The 13,198-nt window shown below is 53.6% G+C and overlaps 1 protein-coding gene across 3 annotated transcripts; it reads right to left on the bottom strand.

Annotated features, from left to right (window-relative positions):
* Positions 1 to 521: 521 nt before the first annotated feature.
* On the bottom strand, positions 522 to 6,103 carry XKR5 (XK related 5). Of its 3 annotated transcripts, none has more exons than XM_075086573.1 (7): positions 5,960 to 6,080; positions 5,278 to 5,461; positions 4,992 to 5,173; positions 4,058 to 4,267; positions 3,768 to 3,937; positions 3,230 to 3,341; positions 522 to 1,879 (listed from the first exon to the last, which is right to left on the bottom strand). In XM_075086573.1, exons 1-7 carry the CDS (start codon positions 6,015 to 6,017, stop codon positions 792 to 794), a joined length of 2,004 nt encoding a protein of 667 aa, XP_074942674.1. In that variant the 5' UTR covers positions 6,018 to 6,080; the 3' UTR covers positions 522 to 791. The 3 variants fall into 3 exon arrangements, with proteins under 3 accessions (XP_074942674.1, XP_074942675.1, XP_074942676.1); XM_075086574.1 differs by having other exon boundaries at positions 4,992 to 5,204; positions 5,960 to 6,047; XM_075086575.1 differs by having other exon boundaries at positions 3,768 to 4,267; positions 5,960 to 6,103.
* Positions 6,104 to 13,198: the final 7,095 nt, after the last annotated feature.

Raw genomic sequence — 13,198 nt, 5'->3', positions numbered from 1 at the left:
TGAGGCTAAATTTAGGAGGGAGCATCCAGCCAGATGTGGATTATCTGCAGCTGGGTGGAAGGGGGCAAGGAAGAAGCTGGGCAGAAAAGGCCACTTGGGGAAGCAGGACAGTACACAAGCAAGCAGGGCACGCTTTTGTCTGTAATTCACAGTCCTGAGGTTTTGGTTTGCAGTACGAAGAGGCTCTGGGCTCCTATGTGGCCCCAGAAAATGGAGTTGGTAAAGCTCTCACGATGAACGTGGTGTGGAAAAAAGAAATCAAGCACCACCAAGCCTTACTTTAGGGCTTATTCTGCCCAGAAGGAAGGGCACCTCAGAGTAAAATTCATTATTTTTCTGGTTTAGGCACTTATTTGTCCTGAGAAGACGCCTGCTTTGGCCAGCATTGCAGCACCTGGAGACAGCAGCCAGATCTCCGTGCTGGGACAGGGCAGCAGCTTGTATAGGCACTTGTTAAAGGACATGATTCAAGACATCGTGACAGATACATCAAAGGCAGCATGCTCCAGCTGCCTAGCAGGACTGTTACATAAATAAGTTTAATAAATACCTAAACCTGGAATTTTAAGGCTTTTTAAGACCTTTGAAGGTCTCCAAAACTGCAAATAGAAGATGCACTGGGAGGGAAGGTGATGTCCCAGTGATGAAGGACCACATCTGCCCGGTAGGAGGGGCACCATGGGGACAGTCTTCATGGCCAGCATTAATATCCTACCACCTCCTGCCATACCCTGTCGATGAGGTGGTCACCCCAATGCTGACCCATGGTGATGGTGCAACAATTTACAGGATCACTCCAGCAACCCAGACGGGTCTGTCCCCTCTCCCAGCTCCCCCAGTCTTCCCAGTGGGCATCTAGGGTCAGCCTTGGGGGTGGAGGTGAAGCATGGTGGCCTCAGTTTGTTCCTCATGACAGTCCCCTGTGTGTCACAAGCATGGGTGTCCCAAAAGCAATGTGACCCCATGAGGGCACCCTCTGGCCCCATGGGCTGCAAGCCTTCTTTGGGGGGACCCGCCACCCAAGAGCCGCCTGTGCTGTCGAGGGAAGAGCTGCTCTGCAGATGCTTGTGGGCACCAGCGCCCAGGATTGGGCTGATGCTCACCATCTCAAAGGATAAATCCCTTCCTCTTCCTCCTCTCAGGCAGCTTGGAGGAGCGTGGGCTTCGCCATCCCTTTGCACCAGGGCCATGCACGTAGCTGTGGCTGTCCCCGTGCCGGGCAAGGAGATGCCTCCCGTGCTCGCGCTGAAATATATAGAGGAGCCCTCGGCTGGATCTGGGGAGAAGCTGCTGGGAAAGGACATGGTTGGGTGAAAACCAGGCTCCTGCCCTGCTCCATCCTCCCGTGCCATTCTCACAGCGCCGGTGCTGGGTTTGCCGCCTCCTCCATTCCCCGCTGCCAGCAATTTCTCATCAGTCAGACCAGATTCAACACCCTGAGGACCGATTTCCCTCATGGGGAGGGAAAGGTTTGCCCCAGGCTCAACACCGCTGAGTTTCCCCATCATCCATCCTCCAGGGTAAACCTCTCCCACACCACCATCTCCAAAAGCTGCGTTGATTGTGGACATATCTCCTGTCTTCAAGGCCAGCTTTACCAGCAGCCAGTGGTGGTGGTTCGTCCAGCTGTCCTCCGAACACCCTCTGAATTGGAGGAGCGATGAGCTGTTCCCAGTTTTGGGATCTGCTGTGGTTCCTTCCCCTGTCAAGGACTGCCTGAGTCCTGAAATTCCCAAGCTCTGCCCTGCTTGGGAGCCATCTCCCGCAACCTCATCTTCACCGGCGGCTGCAGCACTGCAGGTCGTCTCCAGGAAGCCCTGCCAGATCTCTGCGGACTTGGGGTGGAGCAGGCTGTAATAAACCACCAGAGCTGCAGCACCTGAAAGAGAGCAGAAAGGTGTCAAGGGATGAGTCCCAGCAGTGTTTTGGTGAGGTGTGGAGGAGAAACCAGACCTCGCTGACACCTCCAGATCATCAGACCTTTTGCAGAGATGCTGTTGGGCATCAAGTGTCCGAGCAGACGCCTTTCAAGCGTTTTTAGTGATGCAAGAATCCTACTTGAGCAGCTTTCAGGAAAGGGAGTGCTGAGCACGCTCTCAAGACCGAATTTAATCTGGGTTGATTTGCAGACTGAAAGTGCACAGCGAGGCAGCCGCTGAGGCCAGCAGACATGGCACAGGGCAGGGAGGAGGTGTGTGATGCAGGAATCCTTCCCATCTCACAGCATTCCCATCCTCTAGCCATTAAATGAGGCGCCAGCAGGTTTTTAAGGCACCTTCCTAGTTCTATCCTAAGCTTGCTCAAGGCCAGGGGAATCGCTCCTTTTCCAGATCTGCGTGCAGCTGGTCTGGGGAGATGCACAAAGCCCAGCGTGCGGGCGGCACAGCTTCCCTCTGCCTCCATCCCACGGGGAGCGCATGAGACTGGCGGGGACCTCACCCAGCAAACAGCAACTCCCATCCTTGCCCAGAGCTGGTTTTGCAAATAGAGGTGCCAATGGGTGGTTTGCAAGCATCGTACGACCTCTCCCCTCCTTCAGCTGAGTTGTACATTAAAGCTTTAGGGAATTAAATGCACCGCCTGGGCATAGCTGCTGCCTGCTTTATGGGCAGGGTATGGAGTAAGGCAGGGTACGGGTGAGGTTTGGAGTACCTCCTCCGTCACGCACCAAAAAGTCCTCCCCACGAACACAAAAAGCTTTTCCATTTACAGAAGCAGCACTGGTCTTTGAAAGCAAACCAGGTGGGAGAAAGCTGCTGCAGTTCTGCGTGGTCCCACACCAGCATATTTCCAAAACATACCCAGTGACGGCTCATCAATCACAAGCCACCTTCATAAATCATCAGTATACGCTCAGATGAAAACGTTTCCCTGCAGCGATCCCCTGTGTTATACCACTGCCTGCACCGATCACCCAGCACCAAGATCCCAGAAAGCACAAACAGATGCACGTCAAAATTGCATATATTGTATTTGGCAGCGGTACCTGAGCCATTTGGTGACGTTTCGATCATTTCTGCAAGCCTCCCTCTTCAGGGATGGGCTATTACGAAATGATGAAGAAATGAAACTCAAGGCGGATTTACTTATTATCAAATTCATTCAGATGCTTTTAAGCTGGAAGAAATAAAGCAAAAAGTCTGATGCAACGGAAATAACTGATGATGCTCATTTACTCAAGCTAATCTCTAAACATGCAATCCAGGCTCTAAAAACCAGTAGATCTTACCTATTACAGACCCTGACATGACAGCCCCGGTCACGCACAGGCTGGTCCTCAGCTCTGCCTGCAGGAACCGGGTGGCCAGCAGCAGCAGGAGGGTGTTTTCCATCAGCATTATCTGCAGAGCAGAGCAAAGAGCGTTGCCACTTTTATCCTTCCGATGGCTTTAAATGGGCTTGCGATGACAGAAAACACCCGGTTTCTAGATTTTACTCATTTATTTTGCACCTCCCTTATCACTTAAAACATAAGTGTTGCTGAACTGAACTTTATGCAAGGTCTCAACCGTTTTTTACCATGAAAAATAACTGCAGAGCAGCACAGCCTCTCTGGTGTTATTAAGACATTGTATGGCCACTAGTAAGAAAACAAAGCCAGGGTAGAAGATGCATCAAGCTTGGGTGGCCACGTGGCTTTGTCAGGACGTGGGAAATGTTGGATTTTACCAAGTGGTGTTGTGTGAGATGAGTAAGAAGAGTCTGAAGCTATTGCTTCTCCCCAGCAGCTGTATCCATGTGGAATACAGAATATCCTGGGTACTTACAGCATAAAACACGGCCACCCTGTGCTTGGAGGGACCGGCCCGGACATTAATGTAGCAGAAGATGTACACGGCTCCCACCAGGCAATTGAACAGCCTCCAGCGGCAGGGCTGGGCCACGATGTTCGTCTGCTGGGCCACCAGCCAGAAGGACATGAGCAACCAGTGGACACCTGCAAGGGGAAGGGACCAAAAGGGCAAACCATTCCTGGGGGAGGCTGCAAAGCGCTCCAGTACCAGGAGCTGTGGCTGACAGCAGGATGGGACGGGGGGAAGATGATCACAGGTCTTACCTGCCACAGCAAAAACCCAAAAGGAATACAGCCTGGCAAAGAGCACCAGGGCCAGGACCCTGGTCCCCAGCATCCCCGTCCTCCAGAGCAGCAGGCAGAGGATGGCCGTGGCCGGTGGGCAGAGGTGACCGGGTTTCAGCAGGCAGGCGAAGCGGCTGTAGGAGACCAAAGCCCAAGCGAGGGAGAGCAGGGACAGCCCCGCGCTGACACCTGCATGGGGACAGGAGCAGTCAGGCGCTCTGAAGGACACCCGGCTGCGTTGCAGGACCATATCTAACGCTAAAGAGCTGTTGGTAGCGCAGCATCCCGATACGAGCCAGACACCCCCCTCTCCTGCCAACTGGAGTGTTTTAACCAATTTGTGCTGAATCTGGGCTCCTTTGCATGCTTGGCATCTCCCTGCTTAAATCCTCTGACCGCTCTCTGCCACGGGCAGAGCACTGCAGCGGCAGGGCACGTCCGTCTCCAGTCGCTGCGACCGGACCAGGGACTGACACTGACGTGAGACTCCAGCCTCCAGCCTCTCCCTTTGCGAAATGCAGCGGGAAGTTCACCTTTTCTACGAAGCAGCCCCAAAACCCTAAATCCTCCGCACTGCGCTGCAATTAGGGCTGGACCAGCAGTAGGAACACGTGTTGGGTTCAAACCTGGCCAAGGCACTGTCTGCCATGGAGGTCCCCTATACGCCATAGGGAATGATCATATTGGCCAGGAAAAGCCGTGGATAGCTCAGAGACTTCCATGTTCAACCACAGCAGATCTTTAAACCACATTTGTCCCCGCTGCTTTGCACTGGGGCTTCCCAGCCCCTTTGCAGCATGCTCCTCTATCCAGAGCCTGCCCCGCGCCCTGCCAGGTGGGCACGTGCATCCCCCCACCCAAATACATCACCCCTCTGCAACTTGCAGCGTCCTCCAGGGAATTCCCAGCTCACCGGGGACGAAGCCCGCTGGGTCAACTGCCACGACGATGTAGGCCTGCAGCAGGAGGTGAGGCAGGGTCTGCAGCAGGGCTTCCAGGAGCCGCAGCACGCAGACGTCCCCGTGCTGCGCCAGCACCTCCCTGGCGTGGGCACTGCCACCCGCCTTCACCACCATCCTCAAAACGTCCCAGTACCTGCAAGAGTCACCATGACGGGATGTCCACCCTGGTTTTATCAGGTTAGGGACTGCGCCTGGGGTGGGGTGGGGGCTGGACGGACCACGGGGTGCATCTCTCACCGCTTCCAGAGGCCCAGCTGCAGGACGTGGAGCACCAGGAGCCAGCAGCCGGGCGGGTGGCCGTCGGCCCTGAACCAGAGGATGCTGAGGAGCTGAGCTGCGTAGCCGGGCACCACGCAGGCGACGGTCAGCCCGAACCAGCCCAGCTGCCCGCGGACAAGGTAGTGGATGACAGCGCAGAGCCCTGGAGAACGGCAAAGATGCCCCGCTGAGGGATGCCACGGCGACACGCACCCAGCAACTGAAAGGTGCTGCCCACAACCCTCCCTAAACTCAACTCCCAGCCGCCGAGGGGGTTTGCAGCCCTTGTCCCCGGCTTATCTCCAGCTGCCGGCTCCCGGTGTCTTGTCAGCTGTGGCACAGCCGTCGCCACATGAAGGGCTCTGATAAAACCGCTGGGAGAAGGGCTCATGCTCCAAATAAATAATGAAAAAAACCAAAATAATTTTCAAAAATTTTAATTTTTCAGATTAAAAATAAAGAAAATGGCTGGGTTCTTCACGGATGCAGATAGCCCGCGCCTGGAGCGCTGCTGTCCGTGGGTACCGCACCCTCCGCGGGTGCGCAAGAGCGGCCCCCCCCCCGCCCTCCCCCCCCTCCCCGGAGCTGGGGGTGACCCAGGACCCCGCGCTCCCCCCCCTCCGCGTGCGCGCAGCCCCGCGCACCCTGCGCGCACCCTCACCCGCTCCGCGCTCCGCCGCCAGCAGCGCCAAGCAGAGCCCCGGGAAGGCCCCGCGCATCCTGCGCGCCCCTTGCGCGGCGGCTGCACCGCGGCGCAGGAGGAGGAGGAGGAAGGAGGAGGAGGGAGGAGAGGGAGGAGGAGAATGAAGGGGGGGAGGAGGAGGAGGAAGGGGAATGCCCCACCCGGCACTTCCCCAAGCGCCTCCCCCGCGCCCCGCCGCCGCGCTTCTCTCCCGCCGGGCAATCTTACGTCACGTTGCTGGCGTCACGCAGCCTCCCCGGGGTTGTGGCGGCAGCACAGGCCGGCGGTGGTTGCCCCGAGACCCCCGGGATTACCGTGCACTCGCACAAGCCCGGTATCCCCCCGAGCTGATGCGCGCTCGCAGAAGCCCGTCCCGCTGTCCCCAAGTGACGCGCGTCCACCGCAGGGACGAGCGGTGGTGGCAGAGGGGACATGATGTGCAGGGAACCGCAAATTAATTCAGTTGGTTTTCCCCACCCCCGCCTCAGAAATGAAACCTTGGTGAACCGTGATCCCAACCGTTGGTTGCAGGGGCCCTTGTGCGTGCAGAGACGTCTCCTACCTGCTTTTTCCCCTGATCTCCAGCCCAGCGGACTCCATCCCCTCAGGAGCACATGCTCTCTAGAAAATAAATCCTCAGGAAAGACCACAACGGGCTATTATAATTTTATAAGTCCAAATATCAGCTAAGGTTTTGTCATTGTTTTTGCAAAATCATGCAGGAAGCTCCCAAAGGTTTGTGTATCAGCCGGGCTGTCGGGGTGGTTGGGGGCTTTCACCCATTCACTGGTGTTTTTTGGAATTTTAGTGAGGTTTTTTTGCAACCCTGGGAACCAAGCCCAGTTCCTCCTGTTGCTTAACTGGAGGAAAATGTCTCACCCATTCAGCTGAGTCCCAGAGAGGGGGCTTTTTGAAATACGAAAGCTCAGTTTCCAGGGTTCTCCATAGATCCCCCGTACATTATGCCTGTCCCTGCCGTGCTCTATAACACCCCTTTTCGATATTTGCATGTGAGCGATGGACTAAATATCCTGTGCGTGCTCAGGGCTGTGGATGTACTGCTGGCCAGGGAGCCAAACTGCTCAGAGATGCCATCGCCTGATCCTCCTTCCTCGAGGGAGCACCACAAGGGTCTTTCCTTGGTCTCCAGCATGGGTTTTTTACCGAGCATGTAAGAACATTGCACCTTCCTAGATGTAAGAACTGTGCTTTTTCTAGAAAGGTTGGGCTAGGATGATCCCTGAGGTCCCTTCCAACCTGGGATTCTGGGATTCTGGGATCTTTGCAGCCTCAGCTCAACTCCAGTGTATGGATTTGGTGGCCAGTGGGTTAAAAAAGCCACAGGTGGAAGGGGTAGCCGTGTCCGTATTCAGCAACGTGTTTTCATTAAGTAACAGTGTTGAGCTGTTGGGCCCAGCTCTGGCGAAGCAGAGCTCCATCGCCATCATCCCCAGGAAGGAGCCACCCCGAGGCGCCTCAGCTGTCTTTTCTCAGTCTCAAAGTGACCGGTGACAAAATCCTGCCCAAAGGCTTTGTCCCAGGCCAGGAATAAATTCCCACACCACATGAGACATGCCATTACTACCCCAAAACAATGCTAACCAGAGAAGGAGTAAGCCAGAAAACCTTCCAGAAGCCATTCCCAGAGCTAGCCACCCTCCCCAGTTTGCCAACTCCCGGTTGCCCTGGCTGCCTTCCAGCCACTGGTTTGGCTGCGCTTCTCCCGGTTGGATTTCAGCACCCAGGAGCCTCTCTTGCTAAAAAACTCCTCAGGTCTCCAGCGAAGCTACATCCAGAAGATGGTAAAGTCACCTCTCCGTATTTTATTTAGCGATCTTAGCAAACGAGGGTCCTCCAGCTCCCCCATGAAAATCTGTTTCTCCAACCTTCAGGTGATTTTTTTGTGACTCCCTGCTGCACCTTCTCATATTTTAACCCCCTCTTGAAGTGCGAGCACAAGGAGTTGCAGAGAATTCTCAGCTGCTGGAGGTGAACACAGAGAGGTGTAACATCTTGGTGGGACTGATTGTGGATTCAGCCTCAGCGTGGCTTTGGGCAATCTTTTTTTGGGGTCTAAAATGGGAAAAAAATATTCCTTTCTGTGTAATATCTGAATTTCTGGAGGCAAAGATGCATCTTATCAGGATTTGAGTATGCAAATAGCTTGATGTGAACTGGGCCTTGTTCGCATGGTCATTGCTTTGGCTAAATGGTTGCTAAAATATGTGCCCAACTATGCTGCTTGTGAAGCTTTGGATCAGGACATGGGAGCCAGCAGGTGCTGGTGTTAAGAGGATAATTCCTTTTGGGTGGGGATGTTTCATGGTATCTATCCACACAAGAGTGTGTAATTAGAGGCTGCAAAGTGCATCCTTTAAATATATTATTTGGACCCAAATACAATTGCTAAATCCCTGCAGAACACATTCCTCAAAGCCTTATAAATACAGGTTCATTTCTTCCTCTTGCAGCATCTCTTGGTCTCAGCACCTTTGTGGTGACACTCCACCATGTCAGCCAAAGCCATGAAGATGCACTACCTGCTCTTGCTTCCCCTAGTGGTGTCCCAGGCCGCTGCAGGTAAGTGTAAATACAACCAATGTGCATTTTTATGTTTAGATCCCAGCTCCTCTGGGCAGACGTTCTCTCTCCCCTGGGACACCAAGTTGCTCCTGCCAATGTAATATTTAGAAATACCATAGAATCATAGACTCATAGAATGGTTTGGGTTGAAAGGGACCTTTAAAAGTCATCAAGTCTGACCCCCACTACCATGAGCAGGGACATCTTCAACCAGAGCAGGTTGCTCAGAGCCCTGTCCAGCCTGACCTTCAATGTTTCCAGGGATGGGGCATCGACTGCCTCTTGGGGCAACCTGGGCCAGGCTTTCACCACCCTCACTATGAAAAATGTGTTCCTTATATCTACTCTGAACCTACTGTCTTTTAGTTTAAAACCATCACCCCTTGTCCTGTCACAACAGGCCTTGCTAAAGAGGCTGCCCCCACCCTTCCTACAGCCCCCCTTCAAGCCCCGAAAGGCCGCAATAAGGTCTCCCCGCAGCCTCCCCTTCCCCGGCTGCACAACCCCAGCTCTCCCAGCCCGGCCTCGCAGCAGGGGGGCTCCAGCCCTCGGAGCATTTCTGTGCCCCCTCTGGCCCCGCTCCAACAGCCCCGTGTCTGTCCCGTGCTGAGGAGCCCCGAGCTGGAGGCGGCGCTGCAGGGGGGTCTCACAGAGCAGGGCAGGGGGGCAGCACCCCCTCCCTCGCCCGGCTGCCCGCGCTGCTGGGGATGCAGCCTGGGGCACGGCTGGGGGTCTGGGCTACGAGCGCACGTTGCCGGCTCGTGTCCAGCCTTTCACCCCCCAGCACCCCCAAGTCCTTCTGGGCAGGGCTGCTCCCCACCCCTCCACCCCCCAGCCTGTGCTGATCCCGGGGGCTGCCCTGACCCAGGTGCAGGACCCTGTACTTGGCCTTGTTGAACCTCATGAGGAGATTCACACAGGCCCAATTCTCGAGGTGGGGTTTGTCCAGGTCTCTCCGGATGTCATCCCATCCCTCAGGTGTGTCAACTGCACCACCCAGCTTGGTGTCATCTGCAGGCTTGCTGAGGGTGCCCTCGATCCCACTGTATATGTCATTGATGAAGATATTGGTTAATACGAAGAATATCTTGGTTAATGTCTGTTAACTTGCCCACCTTCTCCATGCAGAATGGCTGTCTTTCCTGAACAGATGGGTAAATGTGGAATATAACCATTATTTTTCCATCTTCCCTGTAGGACCCCTTTTCTCTTCCATAAGACTATTTATTTCCCATATTCCCTTATAATAATCTCAAGAGAAGGTATTTTGTCTTCCACTTTTCTCATCCTATATCCTCAGAAGATGCTGTCCCTGCTCAGCCATCTGCCTGTCTTCTCAGGGGACATCTGGCTGATTCAGACCCTGTTCTGGAGGGAAGGTCTGGCCAACTCTCACTTGACCTCTATCGTGATGCAGCAAGGACTGGAAACAGAAGGTTTCAGGGCTGTTCTGCTGCTCTCTTGCAGGCCCTGCAAAATATCTCAGCCTTCTGGTATTGAAACGATCTGTGCTCTTTTTCTCCCCTCTAACACATATTTGCTGTGTCCAAAGACACTGTCGTTTGCCAACTATGTGAGTTGTGTCAGCATCTAATAAAGCGTGAGTAGTATTACTGGAATAATCTCCCCAGGGAAGGGGTTGACTCGGCCACATTGGACACTTCCAAGAGTCGGCTGGACAGGGTGCTGGGCCATCTTGTTTAGACTGGGCTCTTCCCAGAAAGGTTGGACTAGATGATCCCTGAGGTCCCTTCCAATGTGGGATTCTGTCATTCTGTGAGAGTAACACAAAGCGCTTTCAACGATTCATTGGTGAGGAGTGGTTTGATCCCTCCAGTTTCTGAGGTGTAGGGCACAGGTCCTCTAGATCTTATATCCAGCCACATTTCATTGGCAGGCATCTCCAAAAACTGGGAACGGTTTTCTAGGTCATCTCCCACGCAAGCCCAAGTCAAGAGGAGGTTTGATTAACTCTACAGTCAGGGAGCCTAGATGTGTTCAGCCCAGGAAGATGGCTTAAAAAATCTCATCAGACGTCTGTGCTGCTTTTGGCATAGCAACTTCCCCAGGCACAGCTAGTCCTGCAAAGGCACTGCAGCTGACATTATTGCATAGCCCATTGCCACCGACAAAGAAAAAAATCATTAATAATAATCAAGCTTTCCAAGCCCAAAGGTGCTATTCGAACCTTAATCACTCCTTCCATCTAGCAATTTGAAAGTCCTTTGTACTCACAAACTGAGGCTTGCACCACCCATAGGAGGTACCCAAGCAAACAGAAGGTACCTGCTGTTGTAATTAAGCCGCACTCTTCAACCCAGGATTAATTTTATCCCCTTTAGTTCAGGAATAAGAAATCATAATAGCAAAAAGCAGACATTTGGTGGTATGCCAAATAGTTGCAGGGACTGTCACAGAGCTGGCTTTCAGGAATAATAAGTGAGACTCCTCAGTGCTTCTATAATCATTGCAATTAGGAAATCAAGTGCTTTACTCAGTATGCAAGGATTGCTACTCACGCTGCACTGACGAAGGAACTGGGGCTCAGAACGGGGAAGTGTCAGCAAGGCCATTGCCTCCTGATCACCCACAGCCAGGAGGAGGAGAAAGATCTTGGGAATTGTGCTCTGATGGCCTGAATTTTTTATCCCCTTTGAAAATAAATGCAGTCATCATTAACAAAATAGCATGAGAAGTCGTTTTTAATTGTGACCTACGACTTTGGACAATTGATCCTTTGGTGTAGAGCATGATTTCTGTCCACCACACCCCAGAAATCTGAATAGCCATGCCGTGGATATCATGGGGCAGGCATGGAAAAATGTCTTCACATAACTCAGGAAGATTCAGTCCCTGTTTTGCCAGCTGTGACCCCTGAGTGTTGACAGCCTCATCACTCACAAGACTTCAGCTACTGCTTCATGCTCTTGGAGGTGCAGAAACTGCAGCGAGCCCAGGCTGGGCAGTGAAGAAAGTTTTAACCACAACTAGGTTAGCCTTGAGGTCTATTACAACCTCTGCATTTGCAGAGAGATCAGGAGCAAATATATTCAAGCTAAAATGGCAGATGTAACCAGAGCAATGTCTTCTACAGTTTAAGACTGTATTCTGCTCCTCACTATGCGAGAGGTGTAAATCAGAAGAAGCTCTGCTAAAATCATTGCACCAACTTCTGACATCATGAAGATCAAAATCCGTCCATGGCTGAACACAGAAAAAGTCACCAAAAGGAAATAGGGGTGATCTTCCAGCCTTCCTCTTCCTGATCGCCCATTGCCAAAAGGTCCTAGGGTCTAATCCTACTGGCACCAGAAACTTCAGGCAGAAGGAGGCATTCCCTGAGCCAGCACCATGCTCTTGGGGCCAAGGGGCCCAGCGGTGTCCTGGGGGGCATGAAAAGGCGTGTGGGCAGCAGGGCGAGGGAGGTTCTCCTCCCCCTCTGCTCTGCCCCAGTGAGGCCACAGCTGCGGGGCTGCGGCCAGTTCTGGGCCCCCCAGTGCAAGAAGGGCAGGGAACTGCTGGAGCAAGGCCGGGGCAGAGCTGCCAAGGGGATCAGGGGCTGGAGCATCTCCCTCGTGAGGAAAGGCTGAGAGACCTGGGTCTGCTCAGCCTGGAGAAGAGAAGGCTGAGGGGGATCTCATCAGTGCTTATAAATATCTGAAGGGCGGGTGTCAGGGGGATGGGGCCGGGCTCTTTTCAGTGGTGCCCAATGCCAGGCCAAGGGGCCACGGGCACAAGCTGGAACACGGGAAGCTCCACCTGAACATGAGGACAAACCCCTTCCCTGTGCGGGTGCCAGAGCAGGGGCACAGGCTGCCCAGAGAGGCTGTGGGGTCCCTTCCCTGGAGACATTCACCCCCCGCCTGGACGTGGCCCTGTGCCCCTGCTCTGGGGGTGCCTGCTCCATCAGGGGGTGGGACGGGATGAGCTCCAGAGGCCCCTTCCAGCCCCACCAGTCTGGGATTCTGTGATTCCCCTCTTTTCTACCCGAGAGGCAAGCTGGAACATCTGCCACAGGTTTGTCAAGGCAGAGATTGCTTTCTCCTCAACTCTGGCAATATCACAGCGGTCCAGGAGGCTGTGCTGTAAGACAGCAGGGACAAACTTATCATCTCTTCTGATGAAGGATTGCACAACCTGTATATATGCCCCTAAGCTTGTAGCCAAGCTCTGCCTACGGGCACTGCAGAACAGGGAAGGTGCATTTACAGCACCGACTCAGAGACACACTTTGGGGTCCCATGAGGCATCCAAAAACTGCCTTTCCTGTCTTTTGTCCCTCTGTGCCTCAGCCTGGTGACACCACTCTGCTCAAGCACAGATAATAAGCAGCATTGTCTGACCCTTCAAATTAATTGAGGAAAGCTGGCATAGACTTGCAGGTCCCCTCCAGGTGTGTGGTATTGGGAGCATCCAAGAACATGACAGTCCTTACGCCTAGTCCTTGAAATATGGAAGATAGGAACTGTTGCTCCAGTATATCCCTGAACAGCGGCAGAAGCTACAGAAGAATAAACGCAAACTCCTGCCCATGTCCGATGACTTCACCCAGCATCGGTTTCTTGTTCAAGCTGACCAAGGCTTATACCGAAGAAGAAGGTCCCTGGAAAACCAGCATGAGGGAAAATGAAAAAG

This window comes from Phalacrocorax aristotelis, chromosome 3, assembly GCF_949628215.1.
Source record: "Phalacrocorax aristotelis chromosome 3, bGulAri2.1, whole genome shotgun sequence".
NCBI lineage: Eukaryota > Metazoa > Chordata > Aves > Suliformes > Phalacrocoracidae > Phalacrocorax > Phalacrocorax aristotelis.
Note: the sequence above shows the minus strand (reverse complement) of the source record. Positions and strands in the feature narration are given on the sequence as shown.

Excerpts from the sequence above, each read along its gene's own strand:
- XKR5 (XM_075086575.1), bottom strand. The coding sequence starts at position 6,017 with ATGCGCGGGGCCTTCCCGGGGCTCTGCTTGGCGCTGCTGGCGGCGGAG. Across the intron at positions 5,462-5,959 it reads GGCGGCGGAGCGCGGAGCGG|GGCTCTGCGCTGTCATCCAC; the intron begins GTGAGGGTGCGC and ends GCCGTTCTCCAG. Across the intron at positions 1,880-3,229 it reads CATGTCAGGGTCTGTAATAG|GTGCTGCAGCTCTGGTGGTT; the intron begins GTAAGATCTACT and ends GCTCTCTTTCAG.